The sequence below is a fragment of the Condylostylus longicornis genome, unplaced genomic scaffold (assembly GCF_029603195.1).
Source record: "Condylostylus longicornis isolate FDR11 unplaced genomic scaffold, ASM2960319v2 ptg000038l, whole genome shotgun sequence".
NCBI lineage: Eukaryota > Metazoa > Arthropoda > Insecta > Diptera > Dolichopodidae > Condylostylus > Condylostylus longicornis.
Genome location: NW_026578007.1, coordinates 7,679,439 through 7,700,371, shown reverse-complemented (window position 1 = coordinate 7,700,371; position 20,933 = coordinate 7,679,439). Strand labels below are relative to the sequence as shown.

The window sequence follows — 20,933 nt, the reverse complement described above, 5'->3', positions numbered from 1 at the left end:
CAGAAAAATTATGAAAGAAGAACTATGGATAACAACAGAGCATAAACACCAATATGAGCGCAAATAGGAAAAAGAAAGTGTAAAAAGATATAAATCATATTCCGAGACGACCAACAATATTAATAAGGCGTCAAGCTCTTAAATGGATCCAAAAGGGTAAAAGAAAGGTTAAAAGATTAACTTGCAGAAGAACCGTACGAGCAAAATTCGAACACACCCGCAATATCTTAAAATTAAAATTTCAATTTGAATTAAAAAATTGAGTTTCAAGCCGATCGATATTAAGCAATTTAAAGGCCAGCAGCCAATTCCAAGAAAAATAGTATTTTTATTTATACTTCTGACTGGTGGGAAATTCGAATATTAAATTTTTGAAGAGGCTTTTATAAATGATCAGAAAAATTTAATTTTATTTCTTCATACATTTTATACGAATATGACAATGGCACCTTACTACCTATACGCTTGGAGATCTTGATTTCATTTTGAAAATTTTATTTTATGTAAGATTCATTTCATATTACACAATATTTCTCTTCTTTGCCATATACAATTTTCCACGTTTCTGTTTATTATTTGTTTTTTTTATATTTTTATTTTTCTTATTCTGTGCTTTTATTTTCCATTATTTTAAATAAGATTTTATCACTGCGTTTGCGTTATCACAAATGGAAATTTTTTTGTTTTTTCTCAATCTTCTTCTTTTTGCTCCAGAATAATTTACAAAATATAATTTCGTTTCATTTCTACTTTCTGCGTCTCATATTGTTATTATCTTTCTTTTTTTTGTGTCTATTCGTCTCTTTTATACATTATTACTTATATGTAGTATATAAATTTGTATGATGCTGTTATTATTGTTTTTGTGTTATTATAATTTTTTCTGTTATGGTTTACGTGCTGTCATGTTATATGTCGGCATTTTTTATTTTATTTTGATTTCATTATGTTTTCTTGTTTTATTATATTTATTATGTTTTTTTTTCTGTGATTTACATATAGTTATCACGGTAATAATATTATATCCTTTTGTATACAATACATATACATTTATACAATTTAATGAGATATTGTTATATAAATAGTATGTAGGTACATAATTTGTATACATAATAATTGTATTTCAGATCTTATATTCGATATTATAGTCATTTTTAAATTTACAAGTAAGAAAATAAGAAGAAGAGAAAAATATACCATTTCATAGGGAAACAGAGAGACAGAGAGAGAGAGCGAGGATAAGAGAAATATAAAAGTAAAGGAGGAAATGAGAAAAGTCTTAAATTATAGGATATTATTTATCATCATTTCATTTTAATATTAAAATAACAATACTCGTATATATGTTATACAAATAAAATATAAAAATATATTCAGTAAACACAAATAATAAGGATATCAAAATTAATGTCCTGTTCTTTTTCTATACATTTTTCTTTTTTGTGTTTTTGTTTTTTTTTGTGTAATTCATTTGTAACTTACATTTTTTGCTTTGTTAACTTTCTTTTTTATTTTCCATAAATTAATATGTAACAAGAAAGAGAAAAATTTCTGTCTGGGAATTGAAATCTATATATACATACATATATGCGTGTGTATGTACAAATATGTATTAGAGTAAAATAAAAGTAGAATATTTTTCGATGTAATTTTATAAATACGAGTATATGTTTTGTATAAAAAGCAAATTTAGTAATTTGTTTTAATAATTTTTATATATGAAAATAAAAAATTCATTTATGAATATTCAAAGAAATAAATAAAATTTGTAAATTATCTATTCGAAAAGGATTCTTCATACAAAAGAAAAGAAGGAAATATGAAATAATTTAGATAATATTTATTATATTTGTATATAGATCAGTTTGTATACACCATACTACACAGTTTATATATGGTTGTATACTAAACAAGAACTTAAATTAATTATGAATAAATTTTTGTGAAAATTATATATGTTCTATTGAAATAATAAATTGAAAACTAAGAAAATTATTTTAATTTAAATTAAATTTTATAGAATCTAATAATTATTAAGATTTAAAATGTAATAAAAGAATTTAGATAAGTTTAAAACTGGAGTGAATTCAGGGTTCTAGTGATTTATGTAAAGAAGTATTACAATTCCTTAACAGCTACAAATTAAATTAATTAAGAAAAATAGGCTAAAATAAGAAATCGTTTTCTAAATAATTTGAATATCAAATGTAGCCTTTATATTTTATAAAAAAATTTACATATTTTGATATTTTTAATAATAATTTTAGAAAATTATTAGCTGAAGGCTAATTTTCAATTGTTGTTATTATGCATTATCAAATATTAATGGCCAATTACTTTTATATGTTAACATTCTATTTTATAATACTGTATATCAAGCAATATAATATTAAGTGTAACTATTAAAGTGATCTGACTTGAAATCGATGGTCTCAAAGGACGACGGTACCATAGCTACTGCACTGTTAATCAGATAGGAGATATTTAAAATTCTCTAATATTAAAATTTGAATGGACAGAAATTTAAACTTCAAAAAATTCGAATAAAATAACAAAGAGCCAATTCGTTTTGGTTAGAAACGACAAATATTTTTATTGAAATATTCAATAAATGAGAGTAAATAATAAAAAATTCCGCTATCATATTTTGGGCGAAAAAAAGACCGATTTCTTTGGCTCTTTGAATCTACAAAGTTATGTATTTTTTTTTTTAATATTGCATATTTTTTGGGGCAGCAAATAAAAAAATTTTTATTTATGTTTAAAAAATTATCGACCTTTTTGGATTGGAAATTTGGATAAGTTTTCTAATAATATAATCAAAATCAGAGATATTTGGATAGAACTGGTCATAAAATGAAGTGAAATGTTCTACTTGAAATATTATAAAGTAATCAGATGCTAATTTTATAATCCATGTAACAACGTACCATTTGATTGTATAACAGCGAAAAACAAACAACATTTGATATTATAAATTACTTAATTTAAATTTGAATAGAAATAATGAGGGTGCGAAACGATACAATGTAAATATTATTATTTAACTAAATAACTGGCATAAAATTTTATTTTTACCCAACAATGTTTTAAAATATTCAATTTTAATTACATACAGCAATGATTTGCATAATATTCTTTTACGTGTGCATTCTTCTATGTTTACATTGATTATGGAGGTCTGATAATATTTTGCATAAAATGAAAAATAATTTTATTATTTCCATTTTGCTCTTTAAAACCACACAAAATCATTGTTAAACCAAACATTGTACGTTACATAAAAATAACTAAGCAATATTTGTATAGCCCGACTATAAAATTATATGGAATGCAGCCTATCGCATTATAAGAATTGTAATTAAACATAAACATACATATGTTGTAAATCAGTAACAATATAATTGCATATTCATGTAGCAATTTCTATTCAGGGCTGGAAAAGAAGTAGCCTACATCTTGTTTGGTATTGTAAATAAATGCTTAACTTAATCTAATTATTAAAATCAAAAATTGATTATTTTCAATAAAATTTCCTATACACCTTCATTATATGTATTGGTTAAATACTTAAATTAAAAATTATTATAATTTCAATTTCATATTTGTAAATATTTACAATATTTTTATAGCCCATTATAAAATTCAATAAATTATAAAATAATGATATGCAATTAAAATTTAAAATTGAAAATAAATTATACAATTACATATTGCTTATTATTAATTATACGTTAGACTATATGTTTCGGTTTTGTTATACGCTATTACGAGTATATAGTGCATTTTAAAAAGATATTTTGGAATTTAATTACATAAGTAATTTATTATTAAATATTAACATAGTGAATGTGAGTTTAGTACTAAAATTTTAGACTTTTGCGGAGAAAATCAAATTATTTTATAGTCAAGTTATTTAGTAACATAAAAATATTATTTTAGAAATGTTATGGTTGGGATACGGCTTTTACTTTTAAACAAGTAGAATGTGTAACAAGATTCGGAATGAGTTATTAATGTCCCATTGATTAGTTCGAATCATAAACCTATATAATTATATAATTGGAATTATACTTTAATACCAACATGACAAAACATTATATTTGCATGGCATAAAATATTAATGTAGGACGAAGTGTTCTACAGATGTCTGTCGTGCTTGTTATAGGATTTTGTGGTGATAGAGAACGAGGATCATATTCTTTGCGAGCGTCTTATTAAATTTTTACTAAACTGAATTAACTAAATGATTTTGGATGATGGAGTTTTACAATTGATTTTAATTATAGGTAATTCATAATGTATGGAAAAAACAATAAAAACAAATTTTGTCTTTATCAATCCTGAAGTTTTTTAAAAAAACTGCAATTCTATGGCATTCTAAAATAATAAATTGCAATTTGTATTATCATACGCTAATCATTTGCATCCGCGATGCCTGTAAAAACAAAAGCTTCCACAGCTCAATTTGATATATCTCAATTGGATCAATCTCATATAATTGGAGAATCTAAAAGTGAGAACTTAAAATTTTGAATAAAAATGAAGATTTATTAAAATTGAAGATTTATCTTCAAACTTGAGGTTTTTTAATGCAACTGAAGTTTTTCAGAATTTGAAAGTTTACAAAAAAAATTTGAGCAAAACGTCAATGTAATAGGTAACGTATTGTTCACTACTTCCATTATAGAAGATTTTTATAGATTTTCAACTGTTCAAGTCCTGTATTAACTGACTTGGGGTTTTAACTAAATGGGCATACGGTTAGCGACAACATATATGTGATTGATGATGCTTTAGTTTTCTTCTTTTTGGTGTCTGATTTGGTTCAAATTGAAATTGTAATATTTTTGCTTCCCACTTTTTTCAATTACATTTCAAATGAAGTCCTCGGAGAGTTCGTGAAGATTTTTTTTTATAAAATAAAAATTTTATTTTTAAAAAAATGAAGAAATTTGGGCAAATCTGTGGCAGCAATGCATGTAACACTGTATGAAAAAATGCTTATAAAAACTACTAAATAATTAAAATGTATAATTAAATTTATATATTAATATTGTTTATATACAGTCTCGTACTAAAGTGCATTGCTTATAGGTAGATAGGTACACTTAAGCTACCAAGGCCCGTTGTGGTACCGCCGGATCTTTGCCCACTCCCTTATTAGAACCACCACGAATTCCTCAGAAACCGGCAAGGTCCCTAGCATTTACATTCGCTAGGTCCGTAGCCCGCCGAAAAAAGTGGAACCCAAGAAATCTCTGCCTGGAACACTACTATATACCATTGTATAGGTTGTTATGAGTAGGCAAAATGTAGAGATGTTCACAGCTCACTAGGTTCAGAGTTGCAGTTAGTTTGGCTTAAAGTCAATTTCGACTAATTTTTTTTAGTTTTTGAAATTTTAGTCACATTAATGTGCCAGTGGAAGACAGGCATATTATTAAGCATGATTTGACAACCTCAGAATAAGGGCTTTCTTATGAATATATCAATTAGTTATAATCTGTTCAGATTTTGGAATCACATGATTTTAAAGTTAAAGAAAAATTGAAATTTTAAATTTCATTTTTTTAAAAACGTTAATTTTTAGGTAATATTACATTCGAGCTTTTTCCAATTTTAGCACAGCTGTTAACTTTGTCTATTGACCTATAATTTGGTATATGGGTCATTTTCCTACATGTTCTGGTTTAGACGTTATTTAAAGAATACTGCAAATCTTATTTCATGCCAACATTCTTTCTTCAATTACTTGTACAATGTAGAAAAATGTACAACAATCGTTCAAAATGGTGTCTTTCTTCTGTTATGCAAATGTTCATTTTAACAACCGAGTTTCCCTTACATTTGCAAAAATAAATGGCCCGGAAAATATTATGTGGCGTCTTTCATTGGTACACGTACAACTCTGTAAATCATTTTTGATTTCAATAATAATTTAGACACCCTGTATATACGTACATAAAAATATATATTTACACTTCCAAATCATAAATAATAATAAAATATAGGGTATTAAATTTATTTTTATTCATATAAAAATTATTATTTTTGTATATTTAAATTGTATATAATTACCATTTTATAATTTGTTATTCAATTTCTGACAGTACTTTTTACATATTCCAATTCCATTAAAATAATTTTATTATTATGTAAATTTTGTTCTCATATAAATTCATATTTAAAATTTTGTATTTTCTCAATATAATTTTATAAAATTTAATTACAGATATACGATTATTTATTATAAAAGTTTTATAGATTAATTATCTTATAAATTAATAGTAATGGTATTTTTCATGTTTCACATACACATATCTAGCTATATGTGTATGTGAAACATAACATGTGATAACAATTGTTCTATGTACAAATCCAATATATATATATAATATATACAAATAATTATTATACAAGTATAAATTTTACGAACAAATTAAATAATTTATGTTATTAAATTTGCATTTTGTAAAAATTTATTACCAAAATAATGAAAATATCTAAAATTAAAATAAAAAAATTTTAAGAAAATTTTGGAATTATTTATTATACAAGCAGATAAGTAGATTTGTATTTGAATTCATTATTTATTTATATTTAGAAAAATATGAAAATTGAATTGAAATATTCAAATATTTAATATGTTTGATGATTATTGTATTAATTCCTCATGCAGTATATATCCAGAACAAATAAAATGCACAAGTGGAAGTTCCACTTTTTTGTTGAGTTTTAAGTAATCTCTCCTATTCTATTATTATAAAATTCAGCTGCACTATAAAAACTTTCATATAACGGGAGTTTCCGTTTATAAAATTCTACAATAGTTCTAACTTGTAGTACGTTCGAAAATTCACGATGCACACACTAAAAATATAGATCTTTCGGAAATTACTGGCTGCAATAAAGTGCGTTCGGAAATTCAATCTGAAATAAAGAAATGTTAGAAATGTAGCGCAGGCGTCTAGTATAAATTTTGTCACAACTTCATGAATTTTTGTTTTCTTTTTTAATTTAAAATTCAAAAAAAATTTTAAATTTCAAAATAGCAGATTCAGATATTGAAGGGTTTTTAAAGTAAGTTTTACTTTAAGTCTTCAAATCTCGTTAAAAATTCCTTATTTTGCAATGAATTGCAAGGCCAAAAGTATTGGGATATAATTTCATAAATAATGCTATTAAAATAATTTTTTTTTATTTTCGAACGATAGATTATTTAGAAGTTTTAGAATTTGTAGACTTTGTAAACAAAAAAAGTATAGCTAAAGTTTTTGCATACTGTTTAACGCTGCGATTTAGAGATTTTAGTTCTAAAGTAGAACTTTCAGCGCAGCGTGCATAAACGAAAACCCCCAACCTGTACTATCATATACTCTTTGTCCGGAAAAGCACTATAATATCAGCTGGCAATTTACTTTACACCAACAGAACGAAAAAGGCATTTAAAGATAAGATTTTATTAATATTTACAAAATACAGTTGTCCTCCAAAATTGAATCCCCGAAAGTAATTAATAGTCAAATGAAACGTTAAAAGCTCAATGCTAAATAAGCGATTTGCCATTATATTTAATTTTCCCCCAAGATTTCACAGGACATAGTAGATGTCAGCAACTAAATATTGAAACTGTTTAAAATTTCTGATTTATTTATATAATCTGATTTTTTTACATTAAATCGGGTATAGGACACTATACCGATGCTATATTGGATTAAAATTCCATAAACATTTATATATGCGCTCATACATATTATACAATAACGAAACTGATATATAATGTAATAAGTGATATGCAATGTAGGTGTATATTATATTATCAAATAGTGTTTTTATAAATAGTTAATTATAAAGAACACAATCAGTTTCTATACCTTATACAACTAATTAGAGATTACAATAATGGATTGTTATTAACAAGAAACAATTATCACGTTGTCCCGTTTCTTGCATATTCCTTTACCAAACAATTTATTTATAATAATCTTCCAAAAGGTTGAATTTAAATAAAAATCGAAAAAATCCTTTAATGTTATTCACTAAAATTTTTTGTAATTCACGCAAAATCAATTGTGTAATTCAAGCAATTAAATAAACTCAATTGCGCTACTCTTTCATGATATTACAAAATTTTTAATTACTATGTCAATTTAATTATAACCTATAACTAAATAGGTTGTAAACTTCGATAATATTTATATGTATATGATATTCGCATGTATTTGTATTTGGCGAAACTCGAAAAAATCAAAGTTAGGCAAAAGGACTCCCATTCAGATCTACAATTTCATTTAAAATTAAAGTAATTAAATATGCATAAGTGATAAAAATATCAAGTACCATTAATTCATGAATTTTTTTTGGCGTATATAATTGAAAATATTTTGGATAAAGAATTATAGTACCTTCATAAAACCTGTAACTCTATAAAAGCGTTTATTGAAATTTTAATTATGTGAATTGTATAAGTACTAGATATAAAGCAAGCTCTAAAAATCAACTAAATTTCACTGTTAATATTAATGTATATATAATGTTAGCTTTAACGTTAATTTTCGGGTTAAAATTTTTTTAATAAACGTTATCGGCCCCATTCTACAACTATAGCTTACAAGTTTTTAAATAAATTATAATTTTCATTTATATTTCATTTTCAATAACTTAAACTTTATTTTTTTGAAAAAAAAAATTTATATATGATATGAAAATCTCATTGTATAATTGAATTCACATAGTATAATTGAATTGAAATTTTCACATTAAAAAATAAAATTAATTAAAAAAAATACAATTGCATATTACTCATAGTCACCCTACTAATATATGTGTATATATGTATATATGCATATACACATACACAAACATAAAAATTATATTATACAAATATATTTTTTTATATTATTTTTTAACTATTATTATTTTTATTTGCGCAATAATTAAATAAGATTTACCGTTGTTTATTTAATTCACAAGTGAGCATAAAAATAATTCGATTAAAATTGCAATTTATTACCAATAAAAATATTGAATGTATGTATGTATATACATATATATGTTCATATTCATTTATATTACACTTTCATATAAGTATTATCGTACTTTATATCGTAAATTTATTGATGTAGGAAGATTGGAGTTTTTTTTCTGTTTTCAAGTACTTTTTTTTCTCCCTCTATCTCTATGTATATTGTACTTTGTAATCAATTAAATTGATTTTCGAAATTATAAATTTTGAAAATTAAATTTTTTGTTTTTTCTTTTGTTATTATCGTATTTTCACTTTTAAAAAATCATTTTTATTAATTAAATTGGATTTATTTTTAAGTTCATTTTAAAATGTAATTAAAAATAAATAGAAACGTTTCAGTCGGTCTTTACCGACTGAATTATAACTTGACAATCTGAGCTTAAAAATTTATTTTCGAAATATTATGCATTCGCTTGTTTGTATGGCAATTCCTCGAACCTGATAAACCATTTCATAAAAACTTCTAGGATGTATGGCAAACACAAGTCTCATGAATCTCAATTTATTATTTTTTCGAATATTATAAATTAGATTTTGGAGTTATATAGCAGCTACTTGAACCCGTTTGACTTTTCTACTGTTTTGGTAGAAAAGTTGCGATTTGTGAAAATTTAGTAATGTTTCCTTTATTCGCTTTTTGTTAATATAGCCTTGAATTGTCGTGTTTTTAACGTCAGTTCACTAAAATGTAAATTTGGAGCCATTTTATTGGCATATAAAACAAAATTTATGGTAAATATTTTTATTTTCGAAACAAACAATTGGTTATTTACAGAATGAATTTTTTTCGGATAATAAATAAGGGTCGAATTTCCTATTCTTGATTCTAATTTAACAACAGTACGAAAAATTTAATTTGAATACTATAAAGTAATTACCAATACATAAGTTAGTTTATCATTACTATTAATTCTTATAAGATATGGAAATTCTTCCATACAATTGTAGAACAGATGGATGACGTAATCAAGAGAACTAGTCAAGGCAGAATTTAATTTTAATTTATCTGCCAAATCTCAAGATCGTGACACGGGAATAAACGACCTGATAAGTTAAATTAAACTAAAATCATGATACATGAGGCTTTTTTCTCCTCGGTTAACGCAGCCATTCTCGACTTATTGTGGCAACACTCAAGGGAATTAAACATCAGTTCGCGAAAACTGGGGAAACTCTGTCAGGAACAATTTCGGCTCCCGACAGCTTTTACCGGGTATTTACAAAATGATGTGTATGATGGATTCTAGAACAATACTTGACATAGATTATTGGAGTATGTTATAAATTCAAATTTTAATTGTGACAATGTTTTTTCAATAAAAATCGTATAAAATCAAAATCCCTTTTGCAGGCAAAATCTTCACCATAAACATCATGATGGTAAGCAAGCACATTAAAATTGCTTCCAATATTTTGCTAAAGTAGTAACTTTAAAATACTACTAACTTACTTCTCTTTAATTAAATTAATTTTTAAATAAAAAAAAAATTTTTATTTTGACGGTAATAAATTAAATTAATAAGTACAATATGCATTAATTTTGTTTTTGTTTAACCCATTCCATTGCCAAACCCATTTTAAATATTATTTTTTTTAAATTACATCTGAGGCATTATTGAATTTTTTTTTTTATTATTATACCAAATTTTATACAATAATTATTTGTACTTACATGTATTTGTTAATCTTTCTCTCCATGCAATTGGATTTGCAACTAATCCTTGTAAACCGGGCCAATATAAATGTGGCCTTTCAACAATATGACCGGTATGTGTTTTTATTGGGCCACCTTGATTTTGTGATAAATATTGTGCCATACCAGCTGCTGCAGCTGCAATTGAAAAACGTGGCATACCACCTGTATAAGAAGAAACAACAATAAAAAAAAAAAACAATTTAAAATGGTTGTTATTATTGTATTGGTAATTTTTTTTGTTGTTGGAGTTTGATTGTAAAGAATGATAAAATAAAAAATAACAAATGAGTTACAAAAATTATTTATTTATCAACGATAAAAAATTTGGCATGGTTATTAAATAAAAATAAATTGATGGTTGATAAAAAGCATTAAAAATAAAATAAAATTTAAATTTTTTCATTTTGAATGTGATTATTGTGAAATTTTATAAAATTATTGAATTTATTTTTTTTTTATTTAATTAAATTGATTGCTCAAATTATTTGACATTAATTTATACAAGTATTGAGTACAGAGATTTAATCTTTTTGACACATGCTTTTTATAGAACCATTCATTGCAATCGTCAGCAAATTGTATACAAAATAATATATGGGACAGTGACTTTGAAATAAGATTTTACACTTAAAAAACACGAAAATCGAAGCACTAATTTAAAATTGCTCTTCAAATACAATTTAAACATTTGTGTTTCTTTCGTATTTTTGATATTACATGCCATCTTGCTACAAAATTGGCGCATTTACTTCTTATGTTGTTATTGAAATTTACTTCCTATATATAAGAATTACAATTTAAAATCTGTGGTTACGGCCAACAACTGCCGAAATCGAATTTGATAATTCTGAGTTTTATAACAAATTAAAATCTTTTATAGTTTATTAAATCTAAAATTAAAATCTAGTTTTTTAATTTCAATAAACTACAAGTATATAGAGAAAAATATAAATAGAAACATTTTTTATAAAATTTAACCTAAATTGGCTTTATTTTCTGGAACTTAGAAAATTTTTGCATAAAACTACCAAGCCGAAGGAGTTTATCTTTAAATATAATATTATGTTTTAAGATTTAAATCAATTATAGCAATAGCCGTGTTTACACAACGAATTTTACATCAATGGTTGGCATACGTGTCATTCCTTTTGCGAACTTCGTGAAGCTTCGTGTAAGTTTCGTGTAAGCCAATAATAAATGTTTGTATTATTTTATTCTTCTTTCAGTATGCTCTCGTACACTGACATAAATAATTTACACTCATTTATTCATTTAGTTAAATAACGTAACAGATAACAAAAAATTTGCAATTTTAGAACGAGATTTAAGAAGTTTTATATTAATTTAGTATTGCCAAAAAGCCTACAATTAAAAGTTAAAGAACTATGAAATTATCTAATAAGACTCATTGTAATAATAATCTAAGTTTTAGTGTTATACACAGTCTTATAGTGCATGAGTCAAATTTTAAGAAGAAAACTCATTAAAAGTTTTTTGTATTCATTTCTAAATTTAAAATAAATAAAATTCCTAAACTATAAATCAACTGAAAATTTTGAAGTTAAGAGAATTGAAATATTAAAAAACTTAAAACAGCTCTTTTTATGGCACAGGCGGTTCAAATAAAATTTCTACTTTTGCTAAATTAAAAATACTTCACGAAAATTATGGGCATGTGACCTAATTAAATATTTAACAAACTAATTTAAAATGCTTAACAAACTAATTTAAATTATGGAATAATAAAATAAATTGCTGTATTTTATTTTTATTTTATTATAACCAAAAAAAACTTAAAATTTTTTAAGTCAATTCTTAATTCTTAACCCATAGACAGCGAGATTTCAAATTATGTGAAGTAATCATAATTTAATTCTGACGCTCTTAATTTGATTCTGATAATGCGCTTTGCTCCAAGCTTACCCTTCTCTTGAGGAATTCTAAAATAAAAGTTTTGTAAATACTCAAATTCACAAAATTATTACTTAATCTTTACATAGTATGTAAGCATCTTGACAATACTACAATTAAACAACAACCAGAAACCTTTTGAAATTTTATAAACTAAATACCTTTTCAATCAGATATTTATTCCAATTTCTTGTTATGAAAATTTATGTATTTGTTTGTAATGAAATTTTTGCTATTTTATATTGTACTTGAACTGAAAAAATATTGATTACTTGAAGAATGGCAGACCGACCACCGCTCAGATTAATAATCTTAAAAAAATATTTTGTTTCCATAAATATATAAATATAGTAAACAATTTTCCGCATTATACTATAAAATAATATTATAATAGTCTTGTTTATAAGTTAATTTTATTCCTTGTAAATCTGAGAAATCACCTGGACGTACTCTTGTATCGAACGCGTCAGTAGTCACCATAAGTGAAATAAACCAAAAAAATTTACCGAATTATAGCTCCTTAACATAATGACTTTTTCAAAGAAAATTATCTCATATTATTTAAGGTCAAATAAAATAGCTGATTACGTTATACTTATTTCAGCCACTTATGCAAATTGTCTTCCAGATGTCTTAATAAATTTTGTAATTTCTTAAAAAATATTAATTTCGATCTAGGATTGAATTTGATTTTTGTATTACTCTTCCTAGAAGTTACAGCTTCTAAAAAGTTTAACAACACATCGCCTGTTCAATTTTAGGCTAATCGAATTTAAAATTTGAAATTTTGCGACTTTAAATGTATGTATAGGGTGTTAAGTTACACATAGTTGATGTATTTTAGCTTAAATTGTAAAAATATAAGCATCATAACTAACTAGACATGTTGCAGGGTTTAAAACTGTATTCTTTACGCATTTTGACTTTATTCATTCACTCTGTTAAATTTATTTGTAATAATACTTTAACTATATATCGAATCGTAGCCTTAAAATATTTTAATATTGATACAATTTCACAAGTAAACTGATAGTTTTGAGCAAAAATGTAGTAAGTGTAAAAAATATGGTTGGGAATGATTAAGTTTACATTTTAAATTTAATTAAAATCGAAAATACAAAGAGTGGCAATTAATACAAGACGTGTTGAATAAAGACTAAGAATAAAAAATGCAAGAATTCTCATAAAGAAAGCAAGTCTTAATCAAATATTACAGTAAATTTTGTTCAAAAGTCGATTTTGATTTTCTTCATTTACTACTGATAAATTAATTTTACAACTTCTATTAAATCTGCAATAGTCATGCTCAGGAACTGGTCTGCTCAGATTTTCAATTGCTTACACTACTTTCTACAATTTTAATTTGCCTTTTTGCCAGTTCAATATAGTTATATATAGGATATATTGAAGGATTTCAAAAAACAGAAAAAGATTTTAAAAAGAAAGTGAAATGCTATTCACAAAAAAAGGAAGGAAAAGTTAAAAAAATCTAATTTTCATAAATAACCGGAAATGTCCATTTGACTAAAATCCGATTCGTTTATCTTAAAAAATATTTAACAAATTTTTATATTGCAAAATGAAAAAAAAAATTAGAAATTAAATTTTTTTTTTCCTTTTTCTTTTATTTCCAAATACTTATAATCGGATTACGCATGCTGAGCCCATAAATTAACACTTCGATCTATTCATTAGTTTTTTTTTTATTATTTTTTAAAATTGATTGCCAAATCCCTTTTTATACCTTTTCAATTGTTGTGTTGTTTTGCAAAATTTTCAAGAGAAAAACAAGAAGCGCTCTAAGATTCATTTGTATTTATTATAGTTTATGTATATGTACGGTAATTTGAATATGTATGGAGAAGTCACGTTTTACCTAAAATCTATAACATGCGACTATTTGATTTATGATTTATAGACGTGAAGAAATGTAATAGAAATTTTAATAAATTAACATGCATTTGTACATTACATAAATTGTACGGTGGTTAAAAAAAATTCAAATAGTAAAATTAGGAATAATTTCTTAGTTAATAAATGATAAGCACCTCAATTAGAAACTCTGGTTACATTGTATAAAAAAAATTTAGATCAAGAAATGGAAAATCAATGGAAAATGAATGGAGTTGAAGAATGGAAACGGGGTTCGTTTAGCACGAATTTTATTATAGCATACTCAGAAAGTTTTTTTCGAATTAAGTCTAAAAATTTTTTTTATTTTAATTCTTTTATTTTTGAGGAACTAAAGCTTGAAAAAATTATTAATTAATTTTGTAAAATTTTTTTTTTAATTGAACTATGGTCCTTTTAGCGTGTAGGAAGTTAATTAAAATATACTACTAATAATATTATTACTTCATCACATATATTCTACATATTCCACAAAAACTATTTTAAAACTACTTTCATGGCTTTGAAGAGCTGTAGGAAAAGATTGCGGTGACATAAAAATTTTATTTCAGAAAAATGATTTTTTTACTAAGATGTCCCAATTTGTTTTCCAAAAAACATATTGAAATAATCGAAAACAACCCCAAAAATTTAAAAAAAAAATTAATAACTTAAACTTAATTCTTAGATTTTAATAAAAAATAATAAAGTCATATTAGCCCTATTTCATTAATTCTCTCAAAACTTACAGTAAGGACGTGCTATATACGTCATATAATTGTTCCAAGTTAAACTAAAGTAAAAATTATTCGTGCAATAAACACCAATGTACAAGAGTAGCATAACTAGATTCACCTATAGAATACGAGTTTAAGCAAATAAAATTGTGCGTCAAAGTTTATTGAAAAAAACCGTGTAGCGCAAGATGCGATTCATAATGACGCATATCAACTAAAATATGCAATTGAACCAAATATTTTAGTTACGATGGTGGATGTTACACATCACTTTTCTCTAGATTTATTTTTTGTTATTTGTGTAACACATAGCCTAAATTATTTTATCACAACCTATTTTGCAGAATGCGAAATCAAAAATTTACTTAAGTTCATGAATGTCTATAAGTTGTAATAAATGAACTATAAATTAAAATTCTTCCTATGTATATGTATAAAATAGATTTTCGGATACTTGATTTACAAAAAGTTGATCTTTGGTGTTAAAAGTATTGGAATGTCAGATCTAAATAGTATGAATATGTTTGAGTATCTCAGTTAAATACAATATTTTACTAAAGACTAAATTTTTTAATTGAATTTCTGAATTCACTTTGCAATGCAAAATTTGAATAAACTAATCGAAAAGCAGAAATATTTAAAAAGAATACGATCAACAAAAAGTCAAAAACTTGTTGCTCATTACAAAGTAAGGTTGTCGAATAAAAGTTGCAGACTTGTTCAAGACCTTTTCTGCTGGATTTTTAATTACATTTACAGTAATATGTCGCGCTGCCATATGTTAGCCAAATTTTTTAAAAGGCTTTTCTCAGGACCTTGGAAAATTATAATTAAAACATGCTGTCGAAAAATATTCGACGGCCGGAAGACAGATACGCATGACCATATTTGGTGAAAATTTTAAGAGCAATTACCAAGACTTTTATGCTGATGGTAGAAGTTCCACTGCAAAAATCTTCTTCATTTTCAAAATTGATCTGCGTGCAGTAAAATTGTAAATCTATGTCAAATTTCAACTGACTAAGCTATATCGTAGCTAGACCGATTTAGAATTTTATTCTGTGCAAACATATTTATACTTTATGCAAATAATTCCTTCTTGGTGTTACGTATACGATGTTACAAATTAGTATACGTTTTTACAAACGTACTTACAAAAGACGCGGGTTTATTAACAATTACACTTTTATAGTTATATTAAGTTCGAAATACTTATATAAATTATTCCAAATATATGTTAATAAATTCCTCAATAAACATAATGATGAGAAGTTAAATTGATGTCAGAAAAGAAAAACTGTGAAACCCTTAAACACAATTTTTATGTTGTCAATAATTCGCATAAATTTGTCAAACAAAAATCTAAAAAGATTTGAGAATTTCATAAAACGAGTAAATGAAAAGGATTAAAATTGAATTTGTTATATTTCATATGATTAAAATGAAAAATCATTTTTGAAATTCTTTGTGTCACCGCCGGTAAATATTTTCAAAAGAGAAAACCAAATATGATTACAATTACCTGCTGCTAATGCACTTAATCCGGCTGATGTTACAGGTGGCGGCCTTGACAATATTGTATCAATACCATGTGGATTAGCTGTAATATGAGAATTTTGTTGTGTATGCCCCGGCGATGATGATGACGATGACGTTATACCATTATTATTGTTATTATTATTACTATTATGTAAATTAATTGAACCACCATTATTATTATTATTACTATGATTATTATTATTGTTATTATTATTATTATTTCCACCACTTGTTATTAATCCATTCTGATGTTGTTGTTGCTGCTGATGATGATGATGATGCTGTTGCAGATGATGATGATTTTGATGTGCTGCTTTCATTTCAGTCATTGAATGTAACGCAGCTAATGGTGGTCCTAAAAAACTTAATGGTAATTTATGATCTAACATATCGTGTGAATTATGTTGCAAATGTGCCTGATGATGTTGTTGTTGTTGGTGTTGTAAAATTTTATTTGTTAAACTACCGACGGTAAACGATGATTGTGATGTTGATGTTGATGAAGAACCAATTGGTGAATTATTTAATTGATGATGTTGAAGGTGATGTTGTGAATGTAAACTATGTTGTAAAATTTGTTGATGTTGTAACGGTTGTTGCTGTTGCTGTTGTTGTTGATGATGATGATTAAGATGTTGTTCATAAAAATTACGATGATTATCAGAACTATTTAATGAATCAATACTATCAGCAGTACCGGGATGTATTGGACTATGATTATTATTATCTTCGATATCCGGTTCTTCACTACTTTTATGACTGAAAGGATATGATAATGTACTATCCACTGGGCTACTATTATCGTATTTACGTTTATTTAAATTAATATTATTGTTATTATTATTATTGTGATTATTGTTATTATTAATATTATTATTATTTAAATTATTATTACTATTATTATTTATTAATTCAGGTGATTCACTACTATAACGCGAAGATGATACCGATATTTGATGATAAGGCGATACTTCTGATGTTTTACAATTATTATTATTATTATTATTATTTTTTAAACTTAAATAATTATTATTGTTTGTATTATTATTGTTATTATTATTTGCACTATCTTCAATATTATTATTATTATTATTGGTATTACCGTTATAATTTGTTTGACATTCTGATTTTAGAGTTGGTGTTGTTGAATTATTTAAATGATCTCTATTTGTAATATTATTATTAATATTGTTATTATTATTATAATTATTATCATTAAAATTATTGTTATCATTTAATTTATTAATATCATTTAGATTATGATTAGATGATGATGATGATGATGTTGTTGTTGATGAAGGTGGTTGATCATTATGTTGCGACGGTATATCAAGTGGTAATTGATGTAATGGTGGTGGACTACCACTATGACGATAAAATGAATGATTATTTTCACTATTATTATTATTATTACTATTATTACTATTATTATTTAAATGAAGCATGTAAGAATTTAAATTATATAAATCACTACAATTTGATTTTTTTAAATTTTCAATATGTTGAAAATATTTTTCACAAAAATCACTTTTATTTAATTTAGTACTATTATGATTTTTATTATTATTCTCTTCTAAATTTAATTCAAAATCACTTTTTTTATTATTATTATTATTATAATAAAAATTATTAAATGTATTTAAATAATTTGTATCAATAAAATTTCTTTGAAGTTGTTGATAATATTGATGTTGTTGTTGTTTTTGTTGTTGAAGATGATGATGTTGTTGATGCTGTTGATGTGCTATAGCAGCAGCAAATGACTTTAATTTTAAATCAGAATTTCTGATATCATCTTCATCACAATTTACGATATCAATTATACCGGCGGCGATATTTTTATTATTTGCTATTGTTAATTGATTTAATTTTAATTCATTTAATTTTGTATTATGAGAATTTTTATCATTATTTAAATTTTCATCATTCTCTTTAAAATTAGAGAAATTTTTTATTTGAAATTTTTTTATTAAATTTGTAGGGCTATCACAGCCCAATAATTGTAAAAATTGACTACCCAGATTGATTTTATTTTTATTAAAAATAATAAATTTATTTTTCTCTTATTTTTTTCTTGTATATTTTCTATTTCTATATTTTATTCACTTTCTTTTTATTCCTTGACAAATAATTTTTTTTTCCAATTATTCATTAACAATTTTTTTTTCCTTTTATTAAAATTATTTTTCAATAAAATTTTTTGAGAAAAAATTTCAAATAAGTTTAACTAATTCTTATTATGCCCGAAACCAATTAAAACTTATTGTGAATAATTTGATTGTCAAATTACAATAAAATTTTTAAATTTAATAATTCATTCACAATTATTTTTATTATTATTATTGTTTTATAAATACTTCATTTTTAATTAATTTTCATAATAGAAAACCGATTTCACTTAAAATTTTCTTTTATAAAATTTAAAATTTTTTAAAATTTTTTTTCAAAAATTTTTTCTCTTTTCAATAATATGAAAATATAATATTTTTTTTCTATCCGATACACCTGTATTTAACTACTTGACTACCTAAACGTGACTAATTCATTATAGGCCTATCTTGAAATGGAATGTATACACTTTTTTTTTATTATTATTATTATGCTATGTGTTCAAATTTCAATTTCTCTAAATATAATATTCAGAAAAACAGAAAAAAATGTTTTTTTTTTTTATATTTACAAAAAAAATAAAAATAAAAGAAAAAAATTCGAAAAAATATCACATAAAAATTGAGTTTTAAAAAAAAATATTTTTTTTTTATATTTTCACTTTATTTACTTATATGTATATGTATAATATATTAATAAGTAAAAACAAAAATAAATATTCTCTACAGACCATGCTCTTCTTACGACCTCTTCCCTTATATAAAGCAATATTCACTAATATATACACTGTTATATTATTATTCCACGTAAGTGTTATATTCACTTATTTTACTCATTCGCTCACTATATGTATATTATGTGTTCTATAATGGTACAGGTTAGAAAGAGAAACATACAAAAATATGAAAAATACAATATTTGATTCTCAAATTTAAAAAAAATTACGTGTAAAACTACAAAAAATAAGAGAAAAAGAGAAAAAAATAAAAATGTATAGGTATACAAAATATAATAATATAATCTATTAAATTCACATGCACTTATACATGAATATATTTGTATCCAATTGGTATATAATGAAGTACTTATTATTATATATCAATTTTATATTATGTATAAAAAGTAGGAAAATTATAAGGAAAAATTATAAGAAAAATATCCTTTTTTTTTTGTTATATTTTTTTATAGTTCTTTAGCTCTTTAAAGTTTATTTAATTTTTATATAGTATATACACACATAATATATATAATTCAATTTTTATTTCTTACGTATTTTATTTGTATTTTATTATTTTATTAAGCGCATACATACTTTATATATTATTTTTATTATTTAATTGAATGAATGGAGATTGGAGATAAAATATAATTATGTACGTGTCCTACCAATACTATTACAATAAAAATATTTATCGAATTATATTTTTATTTTTTTTTATTTAAATATTATTTAATGATAAATATATCATATTAACACAATGATAATATAGTGTATATACTTTTTATTATCTCGTAAATGTACATGTACAGATATACAATTTTTATATACGTTTTATACACATACAGTATATGGTTGGGCTATATCATTATGATGAAATTCCCATTAAACGTAATTAAATAAAAATATAATTGTATATTATTATGTATACATACAAATGTTTTCCAATTGATAATTGAATGTAATTCTTAGAGTCAGATTGTTGTATATTATATCCATATATTAAAGTTAATTATTATAGTTTAATATAATAATTTATAATGAAAAAATTGTATTCTATATAGTTAATTATTGTTGTGAGAATAAGTTAATAGAATTATAAGAATCTTATTTATTTGCTATAAATCAGTAGTACGAACATTTAAATGCAAATCTAATGGGAAAATTTTAGCTTGAACGATAAGAATTGTATTACTAGAAAATTATATGATTTTAATATTAAATTTCCATTTAAACAGATTTCTGTACTACTACTATTTTTACACATTTATTTAAATAAATATTTAGAAATTTTTAAATAAT

General features: G+C 24.0%; 1 protein-coding gene across 1 annotated transcript in view; it reads right to left on the bottom strand.

Moving 5' to 3' along the window:
- LOC129609259 (homeobox protein Nkx-6.1) overlaps positions 1-20,933 on the bottom strand; it is a 132,098-nt gene that overhangs the window by 70,763 nt on the left and 40,402 nt on the right. The window contains exons 2-4 of the mRNA XM_055521193.1: positions 18,569-18,653; positions 16,788-17,599; positions 10,704-10,889 (exon numbers count right to left, since the gene is read on the bottom strand). Of these exons, the coding sequence (XP_055377168.1) occupies positions 10,704-10,889; positions 16,788-17,599; positions 18,569-18,653 (1,083 nt within the window). The remainder of the gene's footprint in view (positions 1-10,703; positions 10,890-16,787; positions 17,600-18,568; positions 18,654-20,933) is intronic.